Source organism: Oncorhynchus keta, chromosome 29, assembly GCF_023373465.1.
Source record: "Oncorhynchus keta strain PuntledgeMale-10-30-2019 chromosome 29, Oket_V2, whole genome shotgun sequence".
In the NCBI taxonomy this organism is placed as follows: Eukaryota; Metazoa; Chordata; class Actinopteri; order Salmoniformes; family Salmonidae; genus Oncorhynchus; species Oncorhynchus keta.
In genome coordinates this window covers 37,453,955-37,477,000 of record NC_068449.1, presented here as the reverse complement: position 1 = coordinate 37,477,000, position 23,046 = coordinate 37,453,955, and the positions used below count along the sequence as shown (strand labels likewise).

General features: G+C 41.7%; 1 protein-coding gene across 5 annotated transcripts in view; it reads left to right on the top strand.

Annotated features, from left to right (window-relative positions):
* The first annotated feature begins 2,488 nt into the window (after positions 1 to 2,488).
* The window catches only part of LOC118362833 (sodium-dependent multivitamin transporter-like), a 90,280-nt gene continuing 69,722 nt past the window's right edge, over positions 2,489 to 23,046 (top strand). The window contains exons 1-18 of one of the 5 annotated variants that reach the window (XM_052486534.1): positions 2,493 to 2,974; positions 8,385 to 8,533; positions 8,721 to 9,193; positions 9,419 to 9,484; positions 9,602 to 9,653; positions 9,949 to 10,016; positions 10,273 to 10,427; positions 11,248 to 11,388; positions 11,514 to 11,643; positions 11,894 to 11,982; positions 12,126 to 12,238; positions 12,520 to 12,590; positions 12,691 to 12,777; positions 12,957 to 13,150; positions 14,749 to 14,808; positions 16,399 to 16,505; positions 16,750 to 16,871; positions 17,742 to 19,738. In XM_052486534.1, coding sequence (XP_052342494.1) covers positions 8,846 to 9,193; positions 9,419 to 9,484; positions 9,602 to 9,653; positions 9,949 to 10,016; positions 10,273 to 10,427; positions 11,248 to 11,388; positions 11,514 to 11,643; positions 11,894 to 11,982; positions 12,126 to 12,238; positions 12,520 to 12,590; positions 12,691 to 12,777; positions 12,957 to 13,150; positions 14,749 to 14,808; positions 16,399 to 16,505; positions 16,750 to 16,871; positions 17,742 to 17,870 — 1,932 coding nt within the window. In that variant the 5' untranslated portion in view covers positions 2,493 to 2,974; positions 8,385 to 8,533; positions 8,721 to 8,845 and the 3' untranslated portion in view covers positions 17,871 to 19,738. Of the gene's footprint in view, positions 2,975 to 8,384; positions 8,534 to 8,720; positions 9,194 to 9,418; positions 9,485 to 9,601; positions 9,654 to 9,948; positions 10,017 to 10,272; positions 10,428 to 11,247; positions 11,389 to 11,513; positions 11,644 to 11,893; positions 11,983 to 12,125; positions 12,239 to 12,519; positions 12,591 to 12,690; positions 12,778 to 12,956; positions 13,151 to 13,908; positions 14,450 to 14,748; positions 14,809 to 16,398; positions 16,506 to 16,749; positions 16,872 to 17,741; positions 19,739 to 23,046 lie in introns of those variants that run through there. The other 4 variants (XR_008086300.1, XR_008086299.1, XM_035743471.2 and 1 more) reach the window with 4 other exon arrangements.

The following is a 23,046-nucleotide window of genomic DNA, read 5'->3' as shown; positions in this document are numbered from 1 at the left end:
GATATACCATTTTAGTAATCAACATAGCTAGCTAGTAAAAGTAACTATTTTTGGTGGTCTTTCAGACGGGCGGACCTGAAACCCAGTGACAATGCTCGGGTCTGCAGTTGCCATTTTACATTGAGAAAGAGAAATGGCCCTGTATTTACCAGGAAAAGAAGCTCCACACAACAAAAGGGTTAAGAAATCATTTAAACATCACATATACACATTTCTGCGATAAAATGCCATGTGAATTGTTTTACTGAATGAAACTGAGATGTAAGGAGATGCACTCAGACTAGCCTTTGTGATTTAACTTATGAACAGGCAGGAATGACTGGGGCTTTCAGCAAGTAAGACACGGGGTAAGAAATAGTTTGAACATCACAGATATAAATTACCAATGTGCCCATCATAAAGTTAACTACATTACTTTAGTTGGCTGCTTTGAGCAAAACGTATGTTATATAACCTAATGTGTGTATGAACTATGTGTAATCATTTTTGGGACCATAGGCTTCCCTGAAAACAGGTACTGACAGGAGGCGTGACTAGAACACTGATCCAGTGTACCCTCAAATAAAGGTAAAAACAGAAACTGACTTGTTCAAAAATTATTTACAGGATATTTACAGATGTTCACTGTTGCAGTTCCTATTTTGGGAGCATGTGGTCCTTGAGAAACTCGAATCCAGCAAGAGGTTGTCATTCTGGATGTGGATGAAGCAAGTGTTCCTTCTAGAGATATGAAGCTGCCCTTGGACCTGGTGCCAGTAAGGATGGTCTTCACTGAGCCTGTCAGACCCTCCCTCCTCCTGAATATAAAAATCATTCAACTTCACTGCCTCTTCAATGGTAAGGTCCCTTGCACCATATGGACACAACCTCCACCACTGCTGTGGTGCCCATCAGACCATCTGGTGAGGCACCCAGGATCCCAGACCATGTGACCCAAAGCCCTGACTCCAGCACATCCATCTCTGTAGCCATGTTGAATGCCTCGATTTCTCCAAAAAAGTAAAATCTTTGTCCCCATGTGCAGTTGCAAACTGTAGTCTGGATTTTTTTTTTTATGGTGGTTTTGGAGCAGTGGTTTCTTCCTTGCTGAGCGGCCTTTCAGGCTATGTCGATATAGGACTCGTTTTCCTATGGATATAGATACTTTTGTACCGGTTTCCTCTTCGTTATCTGTGCCCCACTTTGCAGACAACACCCCATCTAATGACTAAACACCTTGAAATCAAATCACATTTTATTGGTCACATACACATGGTTAGCAGATGTTATTGCAAGTGTAGCAAAATGCATCTGTTGTAAGAACTGTGCTATATAAATAGTTTGATTTTATTGATGACATTAGTTTTAGAATATTGTCATGAAACAGCAGGGAGCAGGTCTCGAACCCTCGACCTTCTAGCCCGAGGTCCGGCAAGCTATCGACTGTGCCACAAAAGTATGCTCGTGCGGCAGAGTCGATTTCCGCGCTTATAAACCCAGGGCCGTTACAATATTAATAAACTGTCATTTTCACAAGGACAAATACAGTTTTTCCATAAACTTTTAATTGACACCTTGGGATTTTATCACTTGACATCAATCATATAGTGGGATGCATTCAATAAATCAAGACTGTGTGAATGCATTTACCACTCTGAATAAATAAATGCTGTGCCATTTTGAAGATTTGTCTGGTCATGAAACTACAATACAGGCCGGATGTCTAAAAGTCAATTTTTTGAATGTCAATAGATTTTTAGATTCCTTTTCAATGACATTCCAGAACTGAATTATCACTCGTCGAATTCTGGTATCTGGGTAATCTATAATTGATTAAGTGGCTCTTTTAGAATGTTGACAGATGTGTAGGAAACAATGTATTGTTAAGATGCTCAAACTTAATTTAATAGCTACACTCACTGATACAGGATAAGCTTTTTACCCTTATGCTGGCCCTGACCAAACTGGTTAATTGCCCTTCACTATAGCTGCACTTCTCAAAATGGCCAGACTTCCAGTGGTCTTCTCCCCTTTTAATGCTCATCCTTGAAAAATGCCATAAGGTCTGAACTAGACACCAAAGTCGACGTACTGTACAAAGACTTATCTAGTCTAAAACAAAATATTTTTTTTGACCTACTATTCTGCTAACTAAAGTGTCGTCAGTGGCTAGCTAAGACATACAAAGGGGACGCACATTCATGGGTTGGGCACAAACGTGACCACGCTGGTGAATGGTAGCTGACAGTGTGATTAGAGATGAGGTGCAGGAGCTCCCTGCAGGAATTCGTAGTCTTGCTGAAGTCTTCTCTGTTGCTAATTAGCATTTTCGAGGAGAATATATTGAGAACACTCAACTTGTCCTAGAGAATTACATGGCTATCAAAACGTAAGCCTACACGAAACACAGACCTTATATGAAGTAGTTCTAAAATGTAAAAATGATTGGAACCATTACCGGGTTTTCCCGCTAGGTTTTATGGGTATTATATAGTGTCCACTGTGCTGTCGATGACCCAGCCCACTTCCTAGGCATGAGTAATTGCAAGAGAAAAGCGCTATAATCATCATGGACAACAAATGTTTACAAAGGATTGCGTTCAATGAAGAACTAAAACATTCTTATGATCAATGAGGTACATTTAAATGATAAAAGTGAAGAATGGTGTATCTTTAGATGTATCATATTCTAGGTGTTTGTTAACAAACCAAAACGTGCCATTCTTGAACAACGGGGACATGGATGAGTCATCCCCATGTGTCGTTTTGCAGATAACCATCTCTAGATAACTTCAGAACATTTTTGAATTTCTGAAGCTTTTTGATTTTCGCTTATTACCTATGGGACAATTGTGATCAGATTTGGAGATGATGCCTGGTCCAAAGTAAACCACGTTTTCAACGCATGCAACCTTGTCGCGATGCATGATGACAGGACATAGATTTACAAAAGTGCTGGATTGGAAGTTGACTGTCGGCACCACATTTTATACAGGTAAGATGTACAGTCAATGGTACATGGCCGTATATACATACGTATGAGGACACCGGTATTTTGTACACAAATAAAAAAATACATGTCAACATATAAATATTGTTCCGAGTATTGATTAAACAAACCTCAGAACGCTTATATTCTTGATCTGACCGACTTCTAATCACGCCCGACTCTTTGCGAACGAGTGGAATCATGAACAGTGATTTTTGTTAGGTATGTTCGTCTGCGTCCACGATATATGTGCCTTTTTAGCGGGCATTCACACCAAAGACTATACAATATGAAGATAGGCTAAAACTGCTTCTCCAATAGAAATTCCGATCACACTTGTAGGCGATGTTATCGAGCTAAATTAATGCGCAAAGATACGTCATCGGGTCAAACGGCCGTTTCGCGCCGAACTGCGCATGTGTAGGCCGTGAAACTAAAGTTACAAATAAAGTTGTTTTTGACGAAAAATGTAAGTGTCACTTTCACAAGGTTGGAGTAATAACATAGCTTTACTTTACTCATTGACTTCTCAAACCCCTGGTCTGTTTCGCAAGCGTTCCCTGAAGGTTTAGAACCTCTTTGCTCACGTGCTTTCAAAAGGATAACTCCGCACTCTCGAAGAAGGGTGCAATTGCGGCTTGTAATTCGGGGCGTTCCTGCCTGTGGGTATTCCTGCATCTTCAGGAACCTCTCTTTATCTCTGTATTGGTAATTTAAAAAAAAAGATATATCAGGCGGGGGGAGTGTGTCTTGGGAAATGGCGACTGTGCTTGAATCTGAAAGTGCGGCAAGTGAAGAGTGTGATAATGAATGAAAAATTGTGAAATCAAAGAATGGAACAAAATGAGCTAAAGTTGTAGAAGAAAAGTACTGTTCCAATAATACATTTCTTATTGGACTGTGTTTTCTGGACAAGGGGGTTCATTTGGGAAATCCACTTGTAATATTGGGGACTGTGAAGAAAGCAGTGGGAAAGGTGGATTCAATAAAGGTGACTAGAAGCGGCCTTGTTTTTGTGAATTGTGTCGATGAAGAACAGAAGAAGCGTGCAATGGATCTGGCAAAATTGCACACGTCAGAAGTACCTGTATTTCTCTTCGGAGCAGGACGCCTGCCAAAGGAGTTATAGCTGGAGTATCGTTGGATTTTTTAAACCTTTATTTAACAAGGCAAGTCAGTTAAGAACAAATTCTTATTTATGGGCCAATTGTGCACTGGATGCATTGCAACCAGTTGCTAGTGTTTTAAGTCGATTTATCTGGATACACTCATTGTGAAGAAAGATGCTTTTGTGGCATTTATAGCCACAGTGACTAATTGTACAGCACAAGTGTCCAAGAAGTCCAAGAAGCTCAACATCATTATATCTGCAGCTGAGAAGTTTTTGTGGCTCCAAGAGTTCAAGGCAAGAACTATTGTAGCAAGGATATGTCCCACCCCACAGGACTCTTCCGAGACTGTGTAGGGACCTGATTTAGATTTTTTTAATTTACAGAAAAGCAGGTTGATTATGTTAATTTATTTTTTGATAGTTGGTATAATATTTTATTAATTTTTTACCCACATTATTTCATTTTTTTGGGATCCTTATTATCCACCCACACAGTGGGTGGCAGAATCCAGAACCAATTGTTGCGAAAGCCATTACACCATAGAAGAAGAACGGTGACAGGCGGGGTCGCTCCGGTACAGTAGGTAGGTGACGTTATGCACAATAACGTTGGATGGCTGCAGAAGAAGGGCGGGGGCGATAGCCGTACACAGTGGCCTTCGTCACCGCATTTATGTTAACGACAACGAGGGCAGGTGGGAGTAAAAGGCACTGTGTGCTAGCTAAGCCAGCTAGTCCGGTACAATGCAGGTTGGGGCGACACTGTGTGCTAACTAACTAGCAACTTGTTAGCTAACACGCGGTGTCCCCCCCCAGCCTCCCTTCTAGTGTGCTAGCGGGAAACAGGAGCGACATTCGCACCCGTCTGTGACACGGGTTTTCTCCGGTACACAGTCGGCGGGAGGCGTGGGCGACACCGTGTGCTAGCTAACCAGTAAGCTAGTGTGCTGTCTCCCCGGCCTCCATCTGCTCTGGTGGCGACACCGGTAGACCGTGTCCTTAGCCCCTGTCTGTCGCGCACTGTTTTCCGTATCTCAGGGAACGATGTTGAGAGCAAGTTTATTTCCCTTTTGACCCACATTCAAAAGTGTCACACGCATGAATATTTGGGGAATGGCCACATGCAGGAACGCCCCAAATTGCAGGCTGCAGTTGCACAATATTGCCCTCTAGCACATTGTTTCCCAACCAGGGGTACTATCACCCCTCTGTGAAGACGGTACTCCAGGCATAGCAAAACTCAAATTGGTTTTACACACTAACTGAAAAGTTTTGGGAACCACTGCTCTAGCAGCACAGGCCGAGGCCTGGCCTGAGACGTGAAACGAACTACCCCATCTCTCAGTCGGTGAAGTAGGCAACAAGAGACGCTGCTGAAAGTGTGTTTTGCTAGATGCTGGACGAGGCATGTTTAAAACCGCCCCGCGACAGCGGCCGTGTCAACATATATCCAAAAACAAACCATATCAGATTCTCTGAGAATGAGTACACAACTGGTAATTAGTCGCTTATATACAGGATACGCAAGGGTGAAAGTACTCTGGTACGGCACCACAGTCAAATAAATAGTTGGGGTACGCCGTACCAATAATACACGAGCCAAAACAGAATGTAATGGAAAATGTAGGCTATTACACTATTATTTATCATTACCGTATGAAAATTAGCGATTGGACTTGAAAACGGATATAGCCTACGCTCCCAAATGCGATGTGGTTCGACGAGGACACTTGACATTTTTCCAAGGCAGAGATTAGGTGCCGACACCGAGACGCGTGCGTACATAGCAGTAGATTTTTGGTGTTTTGTGTAACATGTCTATTTCCATTTACCACTGTTTGGAGGCTTGAAATATGTTGCGAGTGAATGAACGTGCGCATATAGCCTAGTAAAGGAGCCTTTTGAAGTGATTGTTTGACAATCAGATAACATCACGACTGGTTGTATTTATGCCACGGTAAAATGTAATACGTAAAAAATAAATAATAATGACAGATCTTTACGACTAGGCCCACAGAGATGCTATTGAATGAATATGGATTATATATGTAATTATTCCCATACCGGGAATAAATTAAATCTACCTTCACCCATGAAGGTCAGTCCAGTGGCTAGCTAGCTGCCAGCAGATATTTCTATTGCAGTAAAGGTTGAAGTGCTTTGGCTAGTATTACTTAATCCGTTAGAAGGATGAAGTGGCACAGTGATTCCCAAACTTGGTCTCGGGGCACCATGTGTGGTTCCCTGAGGTACCGGATAAACAAAGAACTTTAAAAAATATGTTTCAAAATGAACATCTCCACATGGCCCATCTTCCTTATAGGCCTACATTAAAATGCAATCGATTCCTGTGACCACCCATGTGTAAAATGTATGCAGGCATGACTGTAAGTCACTTTGGATAAAAGCGTCTGCTAAATGGCATATATATATATATATATATATACACACACACTGCTCAAAAAATGAAGGTAACACTAAAAATAACACATCCTAGATCTGAATGAATGAAATATTCTTATTTAATACTTTTTTCTTTACATAGTTGAATGTGCTGACAACAAAATCACACAAAAATTATCAATGGAAATCAAATTTATCAACCCATGGAGGTCTGGATTTGGAGTGACACTCAAAATTAAGGTGGAAAACCACACTACAGGCTGATCCAACTTTGATGTAATGTCCTTAAAACAAGTCAAAATGAGGCTCAGTAGTGTGTGTGGCCTCCACGTGCCTGTATGACCTCCCTACAACGCCTGGGCATGCTCCCGATGAGGTGTCGGATGGTCTCCTGAGGGATCCCCTCCCAGACCTGGACGAAAGCATCCGCCAACTCCTGGACAGTCTGTGGTGGATGGAGCGAGACATGATGTCCCAGATGTGCTCAATTGGATTCAGGTCTGGGGAACGTGCGGGCCAGTCCATAGCATCAATGCCTTCCTCTTGCAGGAACTGCTGACACTCCAGCCACATTAGGTCTTGCATTAGGAGGAACCCAGGGCCAACCGCACCAGCATGTGGTCTCACAAGGGGTCTGAGGATCTAATCTCGGTACCTAATGGCATTCAGGCTACCTCTGGCGAGCACACAGAGGGCTGTGCGGCCCCCCAAAGAAATGCCACCCCACACCATGACTGACCCACCGCCAATCCGGTCATGCTGGAGGATGTTGCAGGCAGCAGAACGTTCTCCACGACGTCTCCAGACTCTGTCACGTCTGTCACGTGCTCAGTGTGAACCTGCTTTCATCTGTGAAGAGCACAGGGCGCCAGTGGTGAATTTGCCAATCTTGGTATTCTCTGGCAAATGCCAAACGTCCTGCACGGTGTTGGGCTGTAAAGCACAACCCCCACCTGTGGACGTCAGGGCCCTCATACCACCCTCATGGAGTCTGTTTCTGACCGTTTGAGCAGACACATGCACATTTGTGGCCTGCTGGAGGTCATTTTGCAGGGCTCTGGCAGTGCTCCTCCTTGCACAAAGGCAGAGGTAGCGGTCCTGCTGCTGGGTTGTTGCCCTCCTACGGCCTCCTCCATGCCTCCTGATGTACTGGCCTGTCTCCTGGTAGCGCCTCCATTCTCGGGACACTACGCTGACAGTCACAGCAAACCTTCTTGCCACAGCTCGCATTGATGTGTCATCCTGGATGAGCTGCACTACCTGAGCCACTTGTGTGGGTTGTAAGACTCCGTCTCATGCTACCACTAGAGTGAAAGCACCGCCAGCATTCAAAAGTGACCAAAACATCAGCCAGGAAGCATAGGAACTGAGAAGTGGTCTGTGGTTACCACCTGCAGAACCACTCCTTTATTGGGGGTGTCTTGCTAATTGCCTATAATTTACACCTGTTGCCTATTCCATTTGCACAACAGCATGTGAAATGTATTGTCAATCAGTGTTGCTTCCTAAGTGGACAGTTTGATTTCACAGAAGTGTGATTGACTTTGAGTTACATTGTGTTGTTTAAGTGTTCCCTTTATTTTTTTGAGCAGTGTATATTAACATGAAAATCTCCACGTCTCATGTTTTTATAGGCCTACATTAAAATGCAAACATTACAGCTCTAAAAATGTCCTACGTATTTGTTTCCGCGCTAATGCTACATGTCAGTGTGAATCATTTCTCATATTTTCAGGGCTATAACATTACAGTTGTATACCTAATAGGCTATGTGTTTGTAGTTCAACTGAGGTGTATTAACTAATGGCCGTCAAGGTGATAATGGCTGGGATCATTTTTGCTTGTTTTTGCCGTTCTCCAAATAGCATTTTAAACATTTTTTTTATTTGTTTAAAAATGCAGTTAAGCTGACAACTGCAATGCAATGGCAGTAATGGAAAATCTCTTCTGACTTGCCCTTCGTAAAGATGGTGATCTAAAAGCTTGTGGAGGCAATTTATCCTGCTCGTCAAATGGTCTTTTCCAGAAGGATGTTTTGGACTGACGGAGAGGTATGTGAAAGCTTCTTGAAATGACGGTGTGCTTTAAATAGATTTTTTGTGACAAACAATAACTTTGACCTAATTCATCATACTCAAACCAAGTTTGGGTTTCTTGAGGGAGTAGTTAGGTAGGTAGTTACTAATAAAGGCAGCATTCCGAGTTAATCAACATGTTTCCCCCCATATTTTATTACAGTGTATCTGAAATCTGTGCAAGGCTGTTGGGCAAAGACTCTCCCCTTACGCCGCGGAGACGTCCCCTCCACGTCCATCTCCATCCCATTTAGCCACAGTAGCCATATCCTGATAACTGGCTCCAAGATGGATCCTTTGGAAAGAATGCACTTCACCACTATCGACTATGTCATATTTGCCCTCTTGCTGGTGGCATCCATGGGCATAGGGCTGTATTACGCCCTGTCAGGGGATCGGCAGCGCACCACTCAGGAGTTCCTGCTAGCGGACCGGAGCATGAGCTGCCTTCCTGTATCCCTGTCACTTATCGCTACATTTCAGTCAGCGGTGGCTATAGTGGGCGTGCCGGCAGAGATCTATACCCATGGCACTCAGTACTGGTTCATAGGCTGTGCTTACATCTTGGGCCTATTAATTCCAGCACATGTTTTCATTCCTGTGTTCTACAGGCTGCATCTTACCAGCGCTTACCAGGTACGTACTTATAGGTTCTTTGCAAACTTAACCCCTGATGGAGAGAAGTCTTTGGAATTAAAATATGTAGGCTAATACCAGTTGAAATGTATAGGCCTAGCTTTTAAACCCTGCTAAGGAGTTTACATAGTAATGGTTTCTGGTAGGGAAATAAATAATGAATAAATACATTCTGAATATACTGATGTGTATATGTCACTTAGTGATAGTATTGTTTCTTTTCAGTATCTGGAACTGCGCTTTAGCAAACCAGTGCGTATCTGTGGAACACTTACCTTCATCTTTCAGACAGTAAGATCCATACATACCAGATGCAATAATGAAGACATAAACAAGTAAAATAAAGAACTTGTAAATGTTGTTGATGATCAGTTTTTCCACTGATATGACTGCTGCTATCTCTTGCAGGTCATCTATATGGGTGTTTGTGTGTACACTCCGGCCCTAGCACTCAATGCAGGTCAGTAATTTAGGCTTTGCTTTTAGGATTTACAGACCGTGATAAGTTTTAACACTTTAATGGCGGGTTATGGCTGTCTCCAAGACATAGATTAAGCGTAGTCCAGGACTCAAATGCATCCAGGGACATTCTCAGTTGAAAGAGTTTTTTTTAGTCCAGGACTAGGCTTAATCTGTGTCTGGGAAACTGGAAATGTTACTGTGTTTTGTGCCATGAGTAGGTTATCTAGAATTATGCAAAATGCACATTATGAATGAGTAAAGGTTGCTTAATTTGGTTCCATGCTTCCCTATAGTTACTGGCTTTGATCTATGGGGAGCAGTACTGGCCACTGGACTGGTGTGTACACTGTATACTACTCTGGTAAGTTGTTCTTTGTTATTTTCAGAGTTTGTAAATAAGCTGTTATTACACAATGGTAAATAAACTGGAAATACGACAATCTAAAATACAAATCAAATGTACTCATGAAGAAAAAAAAGTTTAACGTTGACATTATGAAATGTCATTGCGAAGTGTCCTTTTTTTCTCTATATCTTTAGATTTAACATCAGCCATTATAAGCTTGAAGCCTATACGATAATAGGCTCTGCCTCTGTGTTGTACCTGGTCCTGACAGGGAGGCCTGAAGGCAGTGATCTGGACAGATGTCTTCCAGACCATAGTGATGTTTGCTGGCCAGCTGGCGGTCATCGTGGTGGGGGTCCAGCAGACTGGAGGGTTAGCAGAGGTCTGGAGGAAGGTCTGGGAGGGGAACCGTATCTCTGGCATAGAGTGAGTAGACAGACTGGTTACTATCTTCATGTATTGAAGCGATGACTGGCGATCCTGTTAAAAGTTTGATTTAAGGACATCTTAAATTCCACCCACTGGCTCCAGGTCATCTACAAGTCTCTGCTAGGTAAAGCCCCGCCTTATCTCAGCTCAATGGTCACCATAGCAGCACCTAGCAGCGCGTAGCACGCGCTCCAGCAGGTATATCTCACTGGTCACCCCCAAAGCCAATTCTTCCTTTGGCCGCCTCTCCTTCCAGTTCTCTGCTGCCAATGACTGGAACGAACTGCAAAAATCACTAAAGCTGGAGACTCTTATTTCCCTCACTAGCTTTAAGCACCAGCTGTCACAGCAGCTCACAGATCACTGCACCTGTAAATAGCCCATCCAACTACCTCATCCTAATCCCCATACTGTATTTATTTATTTATTTATTTATCTTGCTCCTTTGCACCCCAGTATGTCTACTTGCACATTAACCTTCTGCACATTCTACCATTCCAGTGTTTAATTGCTATATTGTAATTACCCTTGCCACCATGGCCTATTTATTGCCTTACCTCCCTTATCCTACCTCATTTGCACATGCTGTATATATATACTTTTTCTACTGTATTATTGATTGCATGTTTGTGTAACTCTGTGTTGTTGTATGTGTCAAACTGCTTTGCTTTATCTTGGCCAGGTCGCAGTTGCAAATGAGAACTTGTTCTCAACTAGTCGACCTGGTTAAATAAAGGTGAAATAAAAAATAAATAAATGGTCCAGTTCTAATATTCCAATTCTATGTTCTCTCTCTCTTGTCATGTCTGTTCTACAGCCTGAATCCTGACCCTACGGAGAGGTACACATTCTGGACCCTGGGGGTGGGAGGGATCTTCCTGATGCTGTCTCTGTACGGGGTCAACCAGGCCCAGGTCCAGAGATACCTCAGCTCCAAGACCGAGCGGGAAGCCATCATGTACGACTGCATGTACCACACTCCATACACAACACCACATTACAGTACATACACATGGAATCATGTGGTAATACCATTGTAATGGTATGGATACTGACCTATTTTAATACGTTGTGATTCTGCAGGTCTTGCTACATGGTGTTTCCCTTTCTACAGGTAGCTCTAGCTCTGAGCTGTGTCATGGGGCTGGTCATGTTTGCGCGTTACTGTGGGGAGGACCAATTTCACAAAATAGGCAACTTATCAAAAAATGAGGTCAGTAAAAGTGTGCGAGTGTTATTATTTTGGTCTTTCAGACATCATTAGAGTATTGTAGCTTGTGGGTTATGTAATCTGCAATTTAGCAGTCAGCAGATGTTTTTATTCAAATTTACCTACAGTACAGTGAGTGCATACATTTTTTGTGTCTGTGATCTCCAGTGAGAATTGAACCCACAAACCTGGTGTAGCTAGTGCCACACTCTTACCTACAGTACACCAACCATTATGTGTTCTCTATCCACAGATGGTGTTATACTTTGTTATGGACATGCTGCAGGATCTACCTGGTCTGTCTGGACTGTTTATAGCTTGCGTATTTAGTGCAGCTCTCAGGTATGTCAATCAATCAATATTTTTAACACCCTTCGTCACAAAGGGCTTTACATTAACCCAGCCTAGACATCTAGAACAAGCAGAAGCATAGGATCAGAGGGGTGCTTTGGTGTTGACACTTAGTTTCATGTTTGTCTCCACAGCACCATCTCGTCAGCCTTTAACTCTCTGGCCACAGTGACCTTGGAGGACCTGATCAAACCACACTGCTCATCCATGACAGAGGCCAGGGCCACCCTGCTCTCCAAGGGACTGGGTACGTTGAGATCTCCTGGGCCCTGTCCAGAAACAACCCCTAGACCTTATCCCCTAGGACCCAGCCACTTCATGTACAGTAGATCAGATCAAGTGCCTATGGGGTAGGGACTAGGGATTGTTTCTGAACGGGGCCCTGCTCACTGTTGACAGTGTCTCTTAACTTATTTGTAAGTTCTACATCATGCTTTCCTCACTTTACCTGTGAGATGTTTTCTAAGACGGCACTCATATAATATCAACATTAAATAGTGACATTTACTTTTTCTGTTTCTGAACTAGCATGTTCATATGGATTGATGTGCCTGGCTATGGCCTATTTAACCCACTTGATGAGTGATTCCGTTTTGCAAGTAAGGACAACATTTGATATATTGGAATAACTTACTGTATTTAGTTAACACTCAAATATTATGTTTGATTCTGACATTTTTGTATTTATTTAAATTCAAGGCTGCTTTCAAAATCTTTGGAATGGTTGGTGGTCCTCTTCTTGGCATCTTCTGTCTCGGGATGTTCTTTCCTTGGGCTAACTCTACTGTAAGTACTCAATGTATATAGTGAGGGCATACATTTTTAGTATGTGAATGTGATCCCTGTGGGAATCAAACTTAGTGCCATGCCGGGTTACTCTAAAACCACTTTGTGACAACTGCTGATGTAAAAAGGTCAAGACTCAATCAATACATTTGATTGATTGAGGTACTGTGTTTCTCCAGGGTGCCCTGGCGGGTTTGGGGTCAGGCCTGGTGATGGCCTTCTGGGTGGGCATCGGGAGCATCGTAACCCGTACCTCTGGTGGTCCTGCTGCTGTGTCTCATTTCAACTGCACTGCTGTACAACTCTCAGAAAACATCACCACAGCCATAGGGACTGCACTCAATAGTACTGCTGTGCCTACTAGTACATCCAGGTAAGAGTCTTAGTGTATCATGAAAAGCTCAATAATAATAAAATGTACGTGTCATAAGAGGCAAACAACAACTAATAATCAGATCATCTGAAAGTATTCTATTTAGTTTGCTTATAGATTTAAATGTACAGTGGGGAGAACAAGTATTTGATACACTGCCGATTTTGCAGGTTTTCCTACTTACAAAGCATGTAGAGGTCTGTAATGTTTATCATAGGTACATTTCAACTGTGAGAGACGGAATCTAAAACAAAAATCTAGAAAATCACATTGTATGCTTTTTAAGTAATTAATTTGCGATTTATTACATGACATAAGTATTTGATACATCAGAAAAGCAGAACTTAATATTTGGTACAGAAACCTTTGTTTGCAATTACAGAGATCATACGTTTCCTGTAGTTCTTGACCAGGTTTGCACACACTGTAGCACTCCTCCATACAGACCTTCTCCAGATCCTTCAGATTTTGGGGCTGTCGCTGGGCAATATGGACTTTCAGCTCCCTCCAAAGATTTTCTATTGGGTTAAGGTCTGGAGACTGGCTAGGCCACTCCAGGACCTTGAGATGCTTCTTACGGAGCCACTCCTTAGTTTCCCTGGCTGTGTGTTTCGGGTCGTTGTCATGCTGGAAGACCCAGCCACGACCCATCTTCAATGCTCTTACTGAGGGAAGGAGGTTGTTGGCCAAGATCTCGCGATACATGGTCCCATCCATTCTCCCCTCAATACGATGCCGTCGTCCTGTCCCCTTTGCAGAAAAGCATCCCCGAAGAATGATGTTTCCACCTCCATGCTTCACGGTTGGGATGGTGTTCTTGGGGTTGTACTCATCCTTCTTTCTCCAAACACGGTGAGTGGAGTTTAGACCAAAAAGCTCTATTTCTGTCTCATCAGACCACATTACTTTCTCCCATTCATCTTCTGGATAATCCAGATGGTCATTGGCAAACTTCAGACGGGCCTGGACATGCACTGGCTTGAGTAGGGGGACATTGCGTGCGCTGCAGGATTTTAATCCATGACGGCGTAGTGTGTTACTAATGGTTTTCTTTGAGACTGTGGTCCCAGCTCTCTTCAGGTCATTGACCAGGTCCTGCCGTGTAGTTCTGGGCTGATCCCTCACCTTCCTCATGATCATTGATGCCCCACGAGGTGAGATCTTGCATGGAGCCCCAGACCAAGGGTGATTGACCGTCATCTTGAACTTCTTCCATTTTCAAATAATTGCGCTAACCGTTGTTGCCTTCTCACCAAGCTGCTTGCATATTGTCATGTAGCCCATCCCAGCCTTGTGCAGGTCTACAATTCTAGCCCTGATGTCCTTACACAGCTCTCTGGTCTTGGCCATTGTGGAGAGGTTGTAGTCTGTTTGATTGAGTGTGTAGACAGGTGTCTTTTATACAGGTAACAAGTTCAAACAGTTGCAGTTAATACAGGTAGTGGAGAACAGGAGGGCTTCTTAAAGAAAAACAAACATGTCTGTGAGAGCCGGAATTCTTACTGGTTAGTAGGTGATCAAATACTTATGTCATGCAATAAAATGCAAATGAATTACTTAAAAATCATACAATGTGATTTTCTGGATTTTTGTTTTAGATTCCGTCTCTCACAGTTGAAGTGTACCTATGAATCAAATTACAGACCTCTACATGCATTGTAAGTAGGAAAACATGCAAAATTGGCAGTTTATCAAATACTTGTTTTCCCCACTGTATATATTTTTTTGTCAGTGGTCTACACAATGCCTCAATGTCGAAATTGAATTATGTTTTTAGACATTTTTACAAATGAATTAAAAGCTGAAATGTTTGGAGTCAAGTATTCAACCCCTTTGTTATGGAAAGTTTAAATACGTTCAGGAGCTCTTAACAAGTCACATAATAAGTGTTCAATAAGTGTTTAAAACCGCTGCAGGATCAGTGGGTCTCCCGCTTGCCAGTTGAGCTAACGTAGGCTAATGCAATTAGCATGAGGTTGTAAGTAACCAGAACATTTCCTAGGGCATAAACATGTCTGATATTGGCAGACAGCTTACATTCTTGTTAATCTAACTGCACTGTCCTATTTGCAGTAGCTATTACAGTGAAAGAATACCATGCTATTGTTTGAAGGAGAGTGCAGTTAACTAGAAAGTTATTAATAAACCAATTAGGCACATTTGGGCAGTCTTGATAAAACATTTTGAACAGAAATACAATGGTTCATTGGATCAGTCTAAAACTTTGCACATACACTGCTGTCATCTAGTGGCCAAAATCTAAATTGTGCCTAGATTCCTAAGTCGTATATTGGCCTTTCTCGTGCATTTCAACAATGATGGTACAAAAATAATACTAAAAAACACAAGGTATTTCTTTGTATTATCTAATGTATTATATTCTCCTATATTATTTTAACAATTCCACAACCTGCCAAGTTTTTCCTTTCAAATGGTATCAAGAATATGCATATCCTTCCTTCAGGTCCTGAGCCTGGTTAGATTTGGGTATGTCATTTTCGTCGAAATTTTAAAAAGAGTCTGATCCTTAATTAACATGATTTTTTAATAAATGTAAGGCCCCTAAGTCAAGCAGTGAATTTCAAACACAGATTCAACCACAAAGACCAGGGAGCTTTTCCAATGCTTTGCAAAGAATGGTACCTATTGGTAGAGGAGTAAAAATACAAAAAAGCAGACATTGAATATTCCTTTGAACATGGTGAATTTATTAATTATAATTTTGGATGGTGTGTCAATACACCCAGTCACTACAAAGATTACAGGTGTACTTCCTAACTCAGTTGCCGGAGTGAAAGAAAACATGCTCAGGGATTTCACCATGAGGCCAATGGTGACTTTAAAACAGTAACAGAGTTTAACGGCTGTGATGTTAGGGGAAAACAACTGAGGATGGATCAACATTGTAGTTACTCCACAATACTAACCTAATTGACAGGAGTGAAAAGGACGCATGTACAGAATAAAACAGGCATCCTGTTTGCAACAAGGCACTAATGTAATACTGCAAAAAATGTGTCAAAGCAATTTACTTTTTGTCCTGAAAACAAAATGTTTAGATCTTATCCAATAGAACACATTACTGAGTACCACTCTCCATATTTTCAAGCATAGAAACAAAACAAAATGTGGAATAAGTTAAGGGTTATGAATACTGAATTATGAATACTTTCTGAAGGCACTGTAGATGCAAATTTGTAATACATTTTGTGATTTTATTTTAACTATGTCTTTCAACTGTTCTATAGCCAACCAATGGGTCTGCAGAGATTCTACTCCTTATCCTTCATGTGGTACAGTGCTCTCAGCTCTTTCACTGTGGTGATCACAGGGTTGATTGTTAGCTTTCTCACAGGTAGGGGAGAGCTCTTGATCATTACCATAGAAGATGCAATTAGGGCTGGTTTTCCAGACACATCACATATTAAACCTACTCCTGGACTAAAAAGCATGCTCAATGGAGATTGAGATTCTTCATTGAGCATGCCTTTTAATCAGGGACTACACTTAATCTCTGTCTGGTAAACTAGACCAATAATTTTCACAACAGATTCTGAATTAAATTAATCTAATTGGTTGGATTTTATCTTTAATTTAAGGACCAATGAAAGAGGAGGATGTGACCCCAGGCACTCTGTATCCTCTGTTGGGCAACATGCTGTTCTTTGTACCAGATAACCTCAAACAAAATCTGTGCTGCGCCACCCCACTGGAGCACAGGGTAAGTCAACAGAGCACATGGGCTCATCACACTCACAGTTCAGGATTGTGTTCATTAGTGGAAACCACGTCAAAAAGCAACTAAACGTTTTGCAACAAGAACAAGTATTAATTATTGGACAAGGTCTGGTCCTCAGGGCTACAGTAAACACAGGGCTGCATTCAGCAGGCACAACATAATGGAACGTTCAGATAGAAATATGTTATGTTTGTCTGGCGTGTAGAATAAGGAATCACGTCAGTTCCATTCATGACGTTTCTATCTGCAGCATTCCACAATGTTTGCTTCCTGAAGGTTCCCCTTAAGCATTTATAGCAGAGGGGGCTATGCATTCAAGATAGGCTGGAATTCAATCATTGCAGATAAGAAGATTTCCACACTGCACTTTCAGCAAGTGTGTACAGCAGACAAACGTTTAAAAGTTCATTGTGGAAAACCCACCTTCGTCAATGATTGACCTCTGGCTTCAGTTAAAATATGTTATATTGTTTTGGGTCTGTGTGAGACATTTCAACAACGCTACAGTGCCTTCAGAAAGTATTTCCACCCCTTTACTTTTTACACATTTTATTGTTACAGTATCGACTCGGATGTGAATACATATGTAAATTGAATATTTCAGTATTTCATTTTAATAAATTAGCAAACATTTCTAAAAACATGTTTTCACTTTGTCATTATGGGGTATTGTGTGTAGATGGGTGAGAGAAAAAAAACATATTTAATTCATTTTGAATTCAGGGGGTATGAATACTTTCTGAAGGCACTATGTGCTATTGTATCAAGGGTACTTAACATTACCCATTATCTTATCTCAAGGTGAATTAACTCTTGGTGAGTTGTTTATAGTGTATGTTTTTGTACATCCAGGAATGTCCACCTGCACAACACAAGGAAAATAATGTTCAGGCCGTCTACACAGAAGAAGAAGAAGAGGAGAGGCTGAACTTTCTTCCCACTTCTCCCACACCTGTTACGGAACACGAGACAACTGTCTGATGCACAGAGACACTTCCATAACCTCATGTTATGTCGTGGCACACGGGGCAGTGAAATGGTCCACACCATTTTATGTCACTGTTTTTCACAGAGGACCTGTTCTTTTGAGGAGATGTGATGTCGGGAGTGACTCTTATTTTAAAACTTTGCTTCAGGTTTGTAATTCAAGTGACTGGATAAAAAATGCACTGGGACTGTACATGTATATTGTACATGACGCATGGCAATACCAAATGTACGTAGAGTATTACGTATTCTGGAAATCAAAAGATTTTGTATTTTTTAATTTTTTTTATTTCACCTTTATTTAACCAGGTAGGCTAGTTGAGAACAGGTTCTCATTTGCAACTGCGACCTGGCCAAGATAAAGCATAGCAGTGTGAACAGACAATACAGAGTTACACATGGAGTAAACAATTAACAAGTCAATAACACAGAGAAAAAAGGGGAGTCTATATACAATGTGTGCAAAAGGCATGAGGAGGTAGGCGAATAATTACAATATTGCAGATTAACACTGGAGTGATAAATGATCAGATGATCATGTACAGGTAGCGATATTGGTGTGCAAAATAGCAGAAAAGTAAATAAATAAAAACTGTGGGGATGAGGTAGGTGAAAATGGGTGTGCTATTTACCAATAGATTATGTACAGCTGCAGCAATCGGTTAGCTGCTCAGCTAGCTGATGTTTGAAGTTGGTGAGGGAGATAAAAGTCTCCAACTTCAGCGATTTTTGCAATTCGTTCCAGTCACAGGCAGCAGAGTACTGGAACAAAAGGCGGCCGAATGAGGTGTTGGCTTTAGGGATGATCAATGAGATACACCTGCTGGAGCGCGTGCTACGGATGGGTGTTGCCATCGTGACCAGTGAGCTGAGATAAGGCGGAGCTTTGCCTAGCATGGCCTTGTAGATGACCTGGAGCCAGTGGGTCTGGCGACGAATATGTAGCGAGGGCCAGCCGACTAGAGCATACAAGTCACAGTGGTGGGTAGTATAAGGTGCTTTAGTGACAAAACGGATGGCACTGTGATAAACTGCATCCAGTTTGCTGAGTAGAGTGTTGGAAGCAATTTTGTAGATGACGTCACCGAAGTCGAGGATCGGTAGGATAGTCAGTTTTACTAGGGTAAGCTTGGCAGCGTGAGTGAAGGAGGCTTTGTTGCGGAATAGAAAGCCGATTCTTGATTTGATAAACCCGAGGCCATATTATCTAGTTCTGAGGAATTCAGATTTGAATGGACCGGATGTATAAATGCAAAATATCTGGTTTATGTTTCCTCTCATTACCACATATTACCACACATTACCACAGATAAGAGGAAACCCAGAGGCCGGCAGTGGGAGCAGAATGGTTTTGGCCGACATTCTGCCAATTTTCTCAACGACCAAACATTTTATGTCCAAACAGTTTTCTGTTTCTAAAACTACAATCTGTAACCAACTGAAAGGACTGAATTTTGTAGACTTTACCCTTTGCCAAAGTTTGAAAAAAGTTAAGGAGTGCAAGGGTGAATTGAGTTATTGCACACCCACACTTTAGAATAGGCAACAGAAATATGCAAATAAATGCTAGAACGTGCCAATGGGATCTCACTAGCTTGTGCTTGTCCTGCCCACTCTGATTAATTTGCTCCCATTGGAAAATACAGGCTCTGTTCAATCTTGGGTTAGTTATATATTTGATATCACTATGCTACTGTCAATGAGAAATATCTTTAATTTGTGGAACTGAGTAGTTCTTTCAGTAATGTGATCCGGTGAACAACTTTGTCATGTTGGCCTGTTGTGTCGAAGCAGAAAATATTTTTGTAAAATTATACTGAGACTGTTTTGTTAGAAAATAAAATCTTAAACATTTCAATGTATTTCAGGTTTCACAGTCCTTTACTGCTGCTGATAATTTTTCTTTGTTACGAACAGTATAATTATCTATTCGTTTTTTAGTGTAAAGTTAGTATTGAGTTGGCAGGGAAAGGCAGTGTTCCTGAATATCCAGTGAGTAGGAGACTCGGATGTGATGAAGTTGGTAGAGATGAATGAGGAGGAGAGGAAGCCTGCCCTCTTGGAGGTATGGTACATCATCACATATCTGGCCAAACAAAGACAACATGGGAAGAAATTATTGATATCACCAGAAAAATTGTTAAGTTTGTAATAAACATTGGAAATCTTTCTCACCAGAGCTCTCACAATAAAAATTGCAATTCAGTCGAGACAAATATGCAGACAATGCTACATCAACCCTATACAGTACAGCATTGGTATAATAACAGCCCTCATTGTGGAGCCAAAACACAATGTTGAAGGGATAGTTAGCCCAAATGATTTAAATTAGATGGTTTCCTACCCTTATAATAGTAATAAACCATTTGAACTAATGTTGTAATTTGGATGCACTAACCATTTAATTGCTAACAACTGATTCTAGATTGGCGTTACTATCGGAAAGATACATGAACTAAATAAGTAAAAACAATATAGAAATTGCAGTGCCTTTGGAAAGTATTCAGATCCCTTGTTCTAAGGTGACAGCCTTATTCTAAAATTGATTAAATAGTTTTTTCCCCCTCATCATTCCACACGCACTACCCCATAATGACATAGCAAAAACAGGATTTTAGAAATGTTTGCTAATTTATTATTAATAACACCGAAATATTACATTTACATAAGTATTCAGACCCTTTACGCCGTATTTTGTTCAAGCACCTTTGGCAGCGATTACAGCCTTGAGTCTTCTTGATGCTACAAGCTTGGCACACTTTCTCCCATTCTTTTCTGCAGATGCTCTCAAGCTCTGTCAGGTTGGATGGGGAGCGTTGCTGTGCAGATACTTTCAGGTCTCTCCAGAGATGTTTGATCGGGTTCAAGTCCGGGCTCTGGCTGGGCCACTCAAAGACATTCAGAGACTTGTCCTGAAGCAACTCCTGTGTTGTCTTGGCTGTGTGTTTAGGGTCGTTGTCCTGTTGGAAGGTGAACCTTCGCCCCAGTCTGAGTTCCTGAGTGTTCTGGAGCAGGTTTTAATCAATGATCTCTCTGTACTTTGCTCCGTTCATCTTTCCCTCAATCCTGACAAGTCTCCCAGTCCCACTACCATAGAGGAACTCTAGAGCTCTGTCAGAGTGACCATCGAGTTCTTGGTCACCTCCCTCACCCGATTGCTCAGTTTGGCCGGGCGGCCAGCTCTAGGAAGAGTCTTGGTGGTTCAAAACTTAATCCATTTAAGAATGATGGAGGCCACTGTGTTCTTGGGGACCAATGCTGCAGACATTTGTGGTACCCTTCCCCAGATCTGTGCCTCAACACAATCCTAATTCCTTCAACCTCATTACTTGGTTTTTGCTGACATGCACTGTCAACTGTGGGACCATATATAGACAGGTGTGTGCCTTTCCATTGACTACCACATGTGGACTCCAATCAAGTTGTAGAAACCTCTCAAGGATGATCAATGGAAACAGGATGCACCTGAGCTCAATTTCGAGTCCCATAACAATGTGTCTGAATAATTATGTAAACAAGGTATTAAAGTCTTATTTTTATACATTTGCAAAAAAATCTAAAAAGCTGTTTTCGCTTTGGTATTGTGTGTAGGTTGCCGTTTTTTAATTGAATCCATTTTACAATAAGGCTGTAACATAACAAAATGTGGAAATATTAAAGGTGTCTGAATACTTTCCGAAGCCACTGTGTTCATACTTGAAATTGTATTTCAATATCGAACTCAAGTTTGTAAGGGTGATACAATTGTAAACCAAAGACAAATGTCTATTTTCTAAAGCTTGACAATGGAAAGTTTTTAACTTGAAAGTAATAGCTCAGTTGGTAGAGCATGGCGCTTGTAACGCCAGGGTACTGGGTTCGATCCCCGGGACCACCCATACATAGAATGTATGCACACATGACTGTAAGTCGCTTTGGATAAAAGCGTCTGCTAAATGGCATATATTATTATTATTATTATTATATTAATGTCTTTCTTTTATGGCTGCTAGTTGAGGTATCTTTATTGTGGCTGTTGCACATTTGTTCTAAATACTTACTTTTATGTTCGCTAACTGGACAGGCAAACGCTGCCAAGTACAAAACGGTCAACCAATCAGAACTCGTCTGCTAATCACTTTCTCCGTACTTAAGGTACATAATCACAGCTGGTGACAGTTTAGTTATATAAATGTGATACCATCAATGCAATCTGTACTTAGAACGCAGCAACCCTCGCAGCTAGCTACAACAAGTAGAACTGTTGCTAGCTAGCAGTAGTAGCATATAGCTTTACCACTACTAGCATGTCGTTCCAGTACAGGGAGCGTTGGCTATCATTATTCAAAGTAATAACAATGTCTCTATCCTTAACCTAGTTGTTGTCATTATTTAAACGGTAAGGATGGTCATTTTCTAACCTCATAAACTACAATCCTTTGATTAATTCTTGTCCCCCACCTTTATCTCCCATGAGCAATTCAGCTCTCCTCTCATGTGACCTACTCCCAAAGATCAAACAAGTGCTATTCACCAAGCATGGTCTTCGCTGATTCAGTCGCCTGTGAGGAGGACTATCCTACTGCAGTTTTAACTAGCACTGCAATCACTATTAGACATTGTGGCCCCATATGCATTTGCCGTTTGTCTATCCTTTGGGTTTAGTCGTGTACGGTCTACACAGTCTAGTGCATTTATTGTTATTATTTTTTATTGAACCTTTATTTAACTAGGCAAGTCAGTTAAGAACAAATTCTTATTTTCAATGACGACTTAGGAACAGTGGGTTAACTGCCTTGTTCAGGGGCAGAACGACAGATTTTTACCTTGTCAGCTCGGGGATTCAATCTTGCTACCTTTCGGTTACTAGTCCAACGCTCTAACCACACCTGCCGCCTCGGTAACACCTACGTGAGAATGCTATTTATTGACTACAGCTCAGTGTTCAACACCATAGTGCCCTCAAAGCTCATCAATAAGCTAAGGACCCTGGGACTAAACACCTCCCTCTGCAACTGGATCCTGGACTTCCTGACGGGCTGTTGTTAGGGGTACGTGCTTAGTCCCCTCCTGTACTCCCTGTTCACTCATGACTGCATGGACAGGCACGACTCCAACACCATCATTAAGTTTGCCGATGACACAACAGTGCTACCACTGTAGGCCTGATAAACGAGAACGGGAGGTCAGA